Genomic DNA, 11503 nt, shown 5'->3' with positions numbered 1-11503 from the left:
GACCGCTTCATACCAGTACAGAGCAGATCCTGTATAGCTGGTATAAATACGAGCGTGGATTGACGTCTAGTTTTTTAAAATAAAGATACTTCTGGATAAAAGCACAAGGTGAGTTCAATATTTGTTATATATTGTATATCATAACGATAGGTAGTTAATAGCATATAAATATGTAAAGTTGTTATTGTTTTTAACCGAACTACTCGATCTTCAATTAAACAAATTGTCATTGGTTGATTTAATAGAAAAAAAAATCTGTTTCTATTAAAATGTTCGTTAGGAAGTTATACTTATCTAAAGCCGTTGTTACCTTAACTGAACCCAATACTACGGATATAATTTTTAATTATTCATGTCGTTAACATATCACGCCGGTAGATACTTTGGGCGTCTGTGCGGCTCTAACGGGGGGGGGGGGGGGGGGGCACAAGCCCCCCCCCCCCACACACACACGTACAGTTGGCCGATTGGGCCTGCAAATGAATCATAAAAACACATAATTTAAACTTTAAATTGATACCTCAATTATTAAAGCGCTGATATACAGTACATGATAAGAGAGGGAGAGAGAAAGAGATTTTTTTAAAAGAATATCCATTTATATAAAACTGTATAAAAGTATTCTTGAATACAGGGTTGAAATGCATCAATAATTGAATATGTGTCATTTCAAAACCAGTGAAATAAAAGATTTGAGGGGGGGGGGGGGGTAACGGCTATGCTGCTCCCTATCTTTTGACTTTCGAATCCCCGGAATCGCCACTGGGCTTTTGTAGGGAGTTCCGGGGCATGCTCAAACGTTAATGTTCTATGCTTCCTCTCTCTAAAGTTAATGGGAGCAAATCGATTTGCCCTTGCCCGGCCGTCCACTCGACTATCCTTCTACTTTAGTGGAGTTACAATAACATATAACTGGTACTTAAAGGCAAAATTAGAGCAAAAGCTGCCTATGGTATATTGATAGTTTTCTTTCTTTTCAGCCGCTCAAGAGATCTATTTTTCTTCGCTTGAAAATGGCTACTGTGGCAGTAAACACTTTGCCGACGGTTCCAAGAACGTACGACGACATCGATGAAGTCGTGAATGACATAAACGTGGACGACAACGAAAAGGACGAAGTCTCGTGCGATGAGTATGAATGTGACGTCAGCTCGTGTGATGGCACATCTACTAGTGACGAGTGCGAGAAGAATGCCGAGGAGGCGACACCGACTATCACCCAGTCTGTCGATAGCCTCAGCACGGACGCCAAGGAAACTGACTTCTTGTACAAGATGGTGGACCTCATTTTCAGGGAGGCCATTGTGGATGAGACGCAGAGTAACAACAGGTAACTGGACGTTGCAACAGCAGTTTAAAATTTAAATTGAAATCGTTCTACTGTAGCTTTATATTTGTTTTGGTTCAAATGCTAGTTGGATGCTGTTTTTATGACCATGTCTGCATTCAAGTATAACTTTTTTTGACTGGATCCAGGCCAGTGTGTAATTTCCTGTCACCGGAGGAGCTGTGTGCGAGTCTCACGGAACTTAGCATCGGTCAGGAGGGCAGCGATGCGAACAAACTCATCGATTTTGCCGAGAAAGTCATCAAGAACAGCGTGAAGACCGGTAAACACCATTTGTGTTTAAATATTTAGCGTCATGTTTTGTCAAAGAAAAAATTAAGCCCCTTCTGAATGGCAAATACAATGCGATGCCTATAGATCCATATACATACAACAAATGCACATGCTGGACATCTCTGTCACTGTAAGTTTACTTTAAGATGCAAACTAGTATAACAGATGACATTTACTACATTATTGTAAATACAGCTTGGCTGGGACGATGAATTATATTAAAATATTATTATATATTGTGTAGATATTTTTTATATAATTTTTGTACATTTTATTTTAATTTATTGGTTTATCACAAAAAAATCTGAGTAACAGCAACGCAGCAATTCAAAAGCACAACGATCGTTCAATGAACTGTACGGAAACCAGTTCGATAAACCAGTTTATACTGGAGCGCTTAGCTAGTGAGAGAGAGAGAGAGAGAGAGCAGTCAGTCGATATTACAATTATGTTTGTTTTTCAGCCCATCCCCGGTTTTTCAACCAGCTATATGGCGGACTCAGCAAGTATTCCATTGCCGGGGCGTGGTGCGCCGAGGTCCTCAACTCCAGCATGTAAGTGTTACACTTCTTGGACATTCGGCCATGGAATTTTGCCAAAATCCCCAATAGTGTATACATGTAATTATTCATTCCAAAATAAATAGCCACATTGCCAATAGGCAGCAGAAATGTCTATCAACGTACATCTCAGATATAATACCTCTTCACATTGTTGGAACAAATGTAAATATTTTGGGTCATAACGAGGACATTTATTATCAGGGTTCCACTGCTATTTCCGAAATACCTAGAGGATTGCCAAATGCTGATCAGAGACTAATCTCGGGGTTTGCCCTGCAGGTACACGTACGAGGTGGCTCCCGTGTTCACGATAATGGAGCGGGAGATATACACCAAGATGTTGGGACTTGCCGGGTTTCGGGGTGGGGACGCCATCTTTGCCCCCGGTGGCTCAATCTCGAACCTGTACGCTGTAAACATCGCCAGGCACCACAAGTTTCCACAGATCAAAACCAAGGGCGTTTTCAGCGTCAAGAAACCCATCTGCATCTTCGCAAGTGACCAGGTAAATATAGGGAGACAGTTGCCACAAATAATTGTAAATATATTATTTTTTAATTATTATCTTCACTTAAAGTGTTTTAACAAAAAAAGAGCAAAACGATTTACATTAAGTAAACAAATTTTAAATTCAGCAATAAACTGTAAACGTGTACATTTGCCCGACTCAACTGTGTCTTACTATTGACCTGTGTTGTTTTTCTCCCACAGTGCCACTACTCTGTCCAGAAGGCGGCAGCGGCCCTCGGTATTGGCTCCGACAATGTCATTTCCGTCGCCAGTGACAACAAAGGCCGTATGCTAGTGAGCAAACTGGAAATGGAAATAGAAAAGTCCGTTCTTGAGGTACTTGTCTTGATCTTTATCTTCTGTATACTGATTTGATCTTAATTAACATTATCTTCAATTGTTCACGTATGTAAATGCAGTTTGCTGTAAAAGTCATTGTTTATCTATATGCACATGTCGCCATATGTGTACATCAACTTCATTATATTTACCAGGGCTTGGAGCCTTTTATGGTGGTTGCGACGGCAGGAACGACTGTGTACGGCGCCTACGACCCGATAGCCGACATTTCCGGGATCTGTGAGAAGTACGGCATCTGGCTGCACGTGGACGGCGCCTGGGGCGGCAGCGTTCTGCTCTCTAAAACGCACCGGCACTTAATGGAAGGAATTGAGAAGTGAGTTTTCCACTGATTTACGTTAAAGTTGTATTAAAATGAAACTATTTAATAGCTAATGGGTCTAAATTATGTTAAACTTCATACATATCGTGGAACAAATGGCTGACAAAGTATCGTTAAAATGAAAATGCATGAGACAGGGGAGACAACTCTTCTTCCAATTAATTCGCATGTTACAATCAAATGTTCTTATATTATATATATATATTCTTCTATATTTTTCTATTTTCTTAACATTCAATAATCAAATCGTGTTAGTAGCATTTATGGCCGAGTGGTCTTGAATGCTGTCAAAAACCCTTGTGCTAAAAAGTCAGACCCGGCATTCGCCAGAATATTTTTGTACTGAAGAGCATCTGGTACCTTGTGGGACCAAGGAAACTGCCTCACTAATTATTCATGATTACGATATTTTCTTAGCTAAATTGTCCACGATGCACAACGAATCATAGCGTAGTAGTGTATCGGGGTATCAGACGACGAGTCATTCTCAGGATTTAAAAACTTAGTTGAACACCTGCACCCATTTAGTCATACTTTCTTTTGTCTCAAATCTGTATCATGGAACGTCACACATTGCAACACATTGTTTTTATTTCGATTGTTTTTATTTTCTTTACTTTTTGTTCATTTTTGATACTAAATAAGATTAAATTAATACGAATATGTGGCAAAATAACGAAATAATGAGATCATTTCAACTTATGACTTAAATCAACTAAGATGTTTATTAAAACGCCCCCTGGTTGTTTGCCTTGATTGCACATTATTCATTGCTGATGGCACTATTTCAGAGCGGACTCATTGACGTGGAACGCACACAAACAGATGGGTGTAGGTCAGCAATGTTCCGTGTTTCTCACCAAACATAAGGGCCTCCTGATGTCCTGTCACTCTGCCAGCGCCAAGTACCTCTTCCAGCCAGATAAACATTATGACGTAAGCTATGACACCGGGGATATGTCGCTGCAGTGTGGCCGGAAGAACGACGTCTTTAAACTCTGGCTCACGTGGAAGGCTATCGGAGAGATCGGAATGGAGAAAAACGTCGACCACCTGTTTGCGCTGTCGAGGTAAGAGCTCATTTCCGCGTTCAAAGGGAAACTATCCGTTAACGAAACAATGATCAGTTACTACGGAGTTCTTTGTCCTTCTCTTGATATTATACTAATTGTTACAATTAAAAGTATAACATTTATATTTTAGGCATCTAGCGACGAAGCTTAAACAGACAGATGGCTTTCGTCTCATTATGGAGCCCATGTGCACGAACGTTTGCTTCTGGTACATTCCACCGAGCATGCGTGACATACCGGAGACTCCCGAATGGTGGCAGTCGCTTGGCAAGGTCACGGCCACAATTAAGAAACTCATGGTGAAGGCGGGCTCCATGATGATCACGTACAACCCCGAGGGTAGCCGAGTGAACTTCTTCCGGATGGTGTGCACGAACAAAGACACTACATTTTCTGACATGGATTTTGTCGTTGACGAAATAGTCGCCCTTGGTGTTTTGTTATAATAGACAGCCACGTATGAACTGTGTTCCATTCCTATTGCTTTTGACTTTGCCAAAATCAAAAGCTCAAAGTGGTTCGCTCGCAACAAGCGAATCCAATGTCAGCAAGCCAAAGGCCGTCCTGGCATATCACAGGGCCGGAAGGATCAGGGCCGTGATGAGATGATATAGAAAGGTGTTTCTCGATACGAAGTTGCGAATACATCTGAAGTAATGATGGCCACAAGTGTTGTGAATTTATTGCTTTAAATCAATGTTTAAGGATATGCAATTGTTTAGCTATGTTCTTCAGCTGCTATTTATATTATTTACATGCTTCTCATATTTATGTTAAATGTCATTTATTTAAATATTTTGAGCTTATATGTAACCATGTGAATGGTTTTACGATACATGTATCTGTATTTGCTAAAGGGTTGAAAATACAATGTACTAATATTTCATGAAATATGAAGCGATGAGATATATAGTGTGAACATAACTTTATGTTAATTACCTTTAATGACGAGGGTCTATGTAGTCTAAGTCAAAAAATAAAACTTATGTTCTGTTCATAAACATCTCTTATTTATTGCGAGATTTAATGATTACTTGAATCATGTGTTGAATCTCTTTTTTTTTCAAAGTAAATATCTTGTGTGTTTTCAATTTTTTTTTGATCTCATAATATTTTATACGCAAATAAAACACCAATTGTTTATAGCGTATTTTCCTTGATACAGCCGATAGCGGGGCTAAATGAAAGTAGACAATAATAAAAGAAGATAAAGAGGATGTAATGTCAATGCTTAATTTTTAGCTCGACTATTCAAATAATAAGGAGAGCTATACTACTCAACCCAAGCGTCGGCGTCGGCGTCACACCTTGGTAAAGGTTTTGCATGCAAGCACCTTTAAGTCAATATCTCCGTTAATACATCATGTAAAATGAGAGTGATGTCCCTTGATAATGGACGTTGGTCAGTTAGCTCCGGACAAAAATATAAACAATAAAGGAATGTCAGTGTTTAAAGTGATAAAATTATTCCATAAATAACATTAAAGATATTTGTAATTTTGTGCCTAAAGACTGGAAGTGAATAATGAGGGATTAATAACATTTTTGAGTGTGATCAAATGACAATGGAAATCAGTTGTCAAGCGGGAAAACGGACAATGGTATTTTGAGTGAGCTAGATCTTGATCATACAGCAAGGTATTGTTTACAAACATTTTACAAGAAAACAACTTGCAATAGTATATTGGATTACCTGCTGAAGTCTGAACTCTTTTAGATAGTGATTTCCAAGCAAATTACGATGGGAATTTCTCTGCAAGCCTGGCGTATCCGCATTGGGACATTTTCACAGCCAATCAAAACGAAGTGTAAACTCAAGACTTTAAAGCTAAAATATGTATCCCTGTGTCTTCGTATTGCATTATTTTACCTTTTGTTGGCTGAGGGTGTGGAACCTAACCCCGGGCCAGCAACCGCCCGTGGCCGTGGAGGGCAGCGACGCGCAGCTAGCATTACAGCAACGGACCCCCGTCGGTATCCACCGCCGGGGCCATGGGAGGACCTGACTTCCAACAGCAGCCGTCAGCGCGAGGGGATCGCGCCACTCGGAGGTCTGAGCTACCACTGTCTCAGACGTCCGTTAGTACGTGGCTTCCAACCGGAAACAGCCGTGATGTGGAGTCCTTAGCGGGTCTTTCCGAAGACCTGCATAGGGACACAGATGTGAGCGACTCGGAGCCTGGATCTGAGCTTACTATGACGGAAATTTGCTTGAAATCCGGCGTGATGTTAAAAACATGGACCGGAATTCGATACTCTCTAAAAATCTGTAGCAGATCTCCAAAAAGAAAACTTAGTATTGAAGGAACATAATATAAAGCTATCTGCTGAGGTAAATACACCTACTAAGAAAATGTATATTGTTGAAGAGAGTGTCACGTCATCTGATCTCCGGTCTGAACGAATTGAAATGCAGTTAAAGAAAAATAATCTGAAACTTTTTAACGTCGCAGAATCACCAAATGAGACAGCAGCTGAACTAGATGACAACGTGCGCAAACCCGTCAGAGACGACCTTGGCATTGACAATTCAAACATGAGTTTTGAAGACATGCATCGCTTACCCGGAAAACAATCCCCTAGACCAGTACATGTCCGTTTTGCAAACTACATAGACAGGAAAACCGTCCTGTCGACAAACCTACCGGTTCGCATATCAGAAGATCTCCCTCAGAGAATATCAAAAGCAAGAACCGATTTATTTCCCTTCTTCAAAGAGTGCATTGATTCCGGAAAACTGGCTTACTTTAAGTTAGATAAACTGGTTGCTGATGGTAAAATGTACACCTACTGTAAAGACGGTAAAAGTCCTATTCTTGCGAGTAAATAGGATTCCGGTCAAGGCCCAAAATGCTGTAAATACAACGTTTTAAACATTTGTTCTTTAAATATCCAATGATTAAGAAAATACTCAGGAAATCTTGAGTTTATCACATTTTGTAAACGTCATGATATAATTAGTTTGTACGAAACGTGGCAAACCGTAAACGACAGTTTTGAAAATCTCCTTCCTGGGTACACAAACTTTGACTGTCCAAGGACTTCCAAATGTGTGCGAGGATCCGGAGGAGTCTTCGTGAAAAACGAGCTGTGTGCTGCTGGTCTTATTAAACGTATCTACCCAGAGTTCCAGGAATGCGTTGTGCTTTAAATTGATAAACGTATTTCCATGCTGCAAAAAAGTGTTGTTCTTTTCTGTTGTTACGTCGCGCCTGAGAACTCTCCAATTTACGACAACGACGTATCTAACGGCATCGACATACTGTCAGAGAAACTAACGTGCATTATTTCGGATCTTGGTGACGTCGCTCTCATGGTGGCCGGTGATATAAACGCTCGCATCGGTAGTTTACAAGACATTATCCCCGATGACGACATTAATTACGTTTTCAACGTTGACGTCGACTACCCTAGTGACCCGTTTAATATTCAGCGCCGTAATTGCGATGAGAAATGCAATAAGTTTGGGGTTTCGCTCATCGCACTGTGTTGTACATCAGGAATTTACATTCTAAATGGAAGGCTGTTTAGGGACCTGGTCGGTAACTTTACGTGCACGGCAAATGGGGGATCCAGTGTTGTGGACTACATTATAACCTCAACGGACTTATTCCATATTATCAGAGATTTCGGAGTGGAAGATTGCGATTATTCGGATCATTTTCCATTAACTTGCGTGTTATCCCTCGGAACGCGTTTCGAGAATCAAGTAACTGATAGCCAATCAAATGGAAATCTCACCGCATTTCATACTTATAAATGGAATGAAACATTTCGCGAGAATTTTGTTCAAGCATTTGCATCGTCATTAACTCCTTTTATGAACAATATACGTGACGAAAACATTGCCGAAAGTGTTAATAGCTTCATAGACATACTACAAAATGCTGGTGTTAACATGAAGTCGAAAGCTCGTACAAATAGCAGTTCACGCGGCACTAGCGCAATGAACGATCAGCTAAAGTGGTGGGAATCAGAATGCACGCGTTCTAAATATCTGAAATACAACAGTTTGCGGAAATTCAGGCATTCCAATTTTAAATCTGATTTAGAAGTATATTTATCCAATAAACGATGCTTTAAGAACCTATGCCGAGCAAAACAACTTTTGTATGAAAGTAACATGCGTAATGAGCTGATTCAAAATCGGAAAAACGCTAACTTTTTCTGGAATTGTATTAAGTCCTCAGTTAGAAAGACCGTGCCCATTGAGGGAGAGACTTGGTTACACTATATTAGGGAGTTATTTACTGATAACACGGAAACAAGAGACAATCCAGATATGTTCAATAACTTATACATAGAAGTTGATGACGTAATGCTTGATAATGACATCACAGATGACGAAATCGTGAGCAGCGTTAAATCTCTCCGGAGCGGTTGTGCTTCCGGTGTGGACGGAGTATGCATAGAAATGCTTAAAAGCACAATCCATATTACCCTACCCTACCTAAACAAGTTGTTTTATAACATTTTGAACACAGGTCAATACCCATCAGTCTGGGCTGAAAGTATTATAACACTGGTTTTTTAAAAAAGGTACAAAAACTGACCCTAACAATTACAGGGCGATTTCAGTGGGTAATAGTTTTAGCAAAGTATTTATGAAGATTTTTGCAAACCGATTAACAAACTGGGCGGAATCAAATAACATTATTGATGAAAGTCAAGCCGGGTTCCGCAGAAATTACTCCACGACAGACAATATTTTTAATTTGCAATCTATTATCCAAGAGTATATTAGCAAACGGAAAGGTCGCCTATATGTGTTTTATGTTGATTATCTTAAGGCGTTTGACAATTGTGTGCACCGTAAACTGTGGGAAACCTGCAGCGAAAGGGTATAAAAGCTGACGGCAAATTCATGACGTTGTTTAAGAGTATTTACTCTCAGCTCAAATCATGTGTTAAGGTTACCGGGACCTCCTTAACGGGACTTACTGAGTCCTTTGAATGCCAAATTGGGACTAAGCAGGGATGTGTGACTTCAACAATAATTTTTAATCTTTATATTAACGACCTTGTCAAGTATTTAAATAGACAATGTCAAAATGGTATAATTGTATCGCAAGAATCGGGAGAATTATATTTCCTTTACGGACTCCATGTTCCTTACAATAAACAACACATAATAAATGCAAAATTTCATTTATTGATTTGAAATGTGTTCTAGCACTCGAACGTATATGACTGGTGCATACGTGTATACATATATTTTAAATCAAATGATACTTTGGAATAAACATATATCATTGACAAACAATACATCAGTTCCATATCAAACATATTTCGAATAAATATATGATATTTAAAGCTGATCCAAACAAATTATTATTAAACTAAAGAAAACATTTCTTAAAAATCAACTTAGTCTTGTCCAGTCAACGTCTCGAAGCTGAATGACCATTTACCCCCTAAACTACTCGTGCGTACATTGCACGCCACCTACTGGACATTACATCTAATCAAGGAAAATAATTTTCTTCTTATTCAAATTTTCAAACGCAGAAAATTATATTTCCTTTACGGACTCCATGTTCCTTACAATAAACAACACATAATAAATGCAAAATTTCATTTATTGATTTGAAATGTGTTCCAGCACTCGAACGTATATGAACGATAAAGAACGGGTACTAATAAACGTTTTCAATATAATAGTATTGAAATAAAATAGACATTACCAAAAATGATTATATTTCATTAACTAACGTTTGGATCAGCTAAACTCAAACAAATTATCAAAACACAACATTGTGTAACACATTTATAAACCTAGACTTAATGAGACTTTCAATCTCTCGTCAATATTGTCTTTCACATAACCATCCTTAGCGGATTCGCTAGCCCACCGACCATGTCTCTTGAACATACGATCTGCAGTTCCGTTGTTTGCTGCAACGGATGCACCGCCTGAGCGTAAAGAATGCACACAAAACCTCTTAACATTTTCCACATGAGGCTTTTATGCCTCTATGAACACATCACGTAAATTAGAATAAGACATTTTCCTATTCACGTTTCTCACTTTATATCCAGATTTTGTCGCACTCAAATTACAAAGTAAGAAATCATCCCCTTTCAAATCTGCCCAATTTATGAATTTCAAAGTATTTTCAACAGGACAAAGGGGCGTGTCAGTTTTTGCAACTAATACCCCAAAACCGTCTCTATATCTATCTGTCTTGCTGCTTTCCATAAATATTGCCATATAAGAAGAATGAAAAACAATATCTGATACCTTAATATTTAACAATTCAGAACTTCGTAAAAAACCAGCAAAACCAATCAAAATCGCACAATTAGTTCTTTGACTTTTTAAATTCTTGTATTCATATAAAGTCTTATAAATTGATGCAATAATATTTATGGTAATAGGTTCTTTCTTTACAACAGGTTTCCCTAATATTCTTTTAGCAGCTTCCAAAACATTTTCAACTAATTTTGAACTAGTAGGAGAAACCAACCCATTTATTTCATGGTGCCATTTCATAGAATAAAAAGCAGCAAGAACTGGACTTTTAGAATTTACAGTTTGTATAAGTGAAGCCAAATAAATTGCTACTACGAAAGCCCCAGCGGGCAAAGCTTCCCTACTTCCCATCCCATTACACATAATCCATTTTTGAAAACGCACAAATGCTCCGTGGTATTTGCTAATGGTGGAATCTGCCCTGGATTTCTTCAACAAATCCGGAAGTAGGTGCGCCCTGCCCGCCATCTCTTCCGGTAACTCATCAATTTCGTTCTTATGGACCTGAAAAAATACAGGTGTAGAAAAATAATAATTATTATTGCATCAGCTTGAAATACTCAATAAAATGAAATGATATACATGTTTAACTTAATACAGATTGGGCTGCCTTTAGATATATGTCTAAATATCAGTTTTAATCATAAAATTGCATTAAATAATATCTACAATACAAAACAGTATCGAATACAACCAAAATTTTATGCATGATTATTTTACATTCAAAATCGACATATATCATGTTATTTTACATGCAAATATAAACCAATTCTGGCAACGTTTTATCTCCAAAGAAACATC

General features: G+C 38.6%; 1 protein-coding gene across 1 annotated transcript; it reads left to right on the top strand.

Moving 5' to 3' along the window:
• Nucleotides 1–5450, top strand: LOC128228246 (cysteine sulfinic acid decarboxylase-like). The gene is made up of 9 exons (XM_052939427.1): nucleotides 1–108; nucleotides 981–1330; nucleotides 1477–1610; nucleotides 2085–2175; nucleotides 2464–2689; nucleotides 2896–3030; nucleotides 3189–3370; nucleotides 4168–4446; nucleotides 4580–5450. The coding sequence occupies exons 2-9, from the start codon at nucleotides 1014–1016 to the stop codon at nucleotides 4893–4895; spliced, it is 1680 nt and encodes a 559-aa protein (XP_052795387.1). The 5' UTR covers nucleotides 1–108; nucleotides 981–1013; the 3' UTR covers nucleotides 4896–5450.
• The last annotated feature ends 6053 nt before the right edge of the window (nucleotides 5451–11503 follow it).

This window comes from Mya arenaria, chromosome 3, assembly GCF_026914265.1.
Source record: "Mya arenaria isolate MELC-2E11 chromosome 3, ASM2691426v1".
NCBI lineage: Eukaryota > Metazoa > Mollusca > Bivalvia > Myida > Myidae > Mya > Mya arenaria.
Note: the sequence above shows the minus strand (reverse complement) of the source record. Positions and strands in the feature narration are given on the sequence as shown.

Bases quoted from the DNA above. Each gene is read 5' to 3' on its own strand.
- LOC128228246 (XM_052939427.1), top strand. From the start codon at position 1,014: ATGGCTACTGTGGCAGTAAACACTTTGCCGACGGTTCCAAGAACGTAC. The intron at 1,331-1,476 runs GTAACTGGACGT...GACTGGATCCAG, and splicing joins GAGACGCAGAGTAACAACAG to GCCAGTGTGTAATTTCCTGT. The intron at 3,031-3,188 runs GTACTTGTCTTG...TATATTTACCAG, and splicing joins TAGAAAAGTCCGTTCTTGAG to GGCTTGGAGCCTTTTATGGT.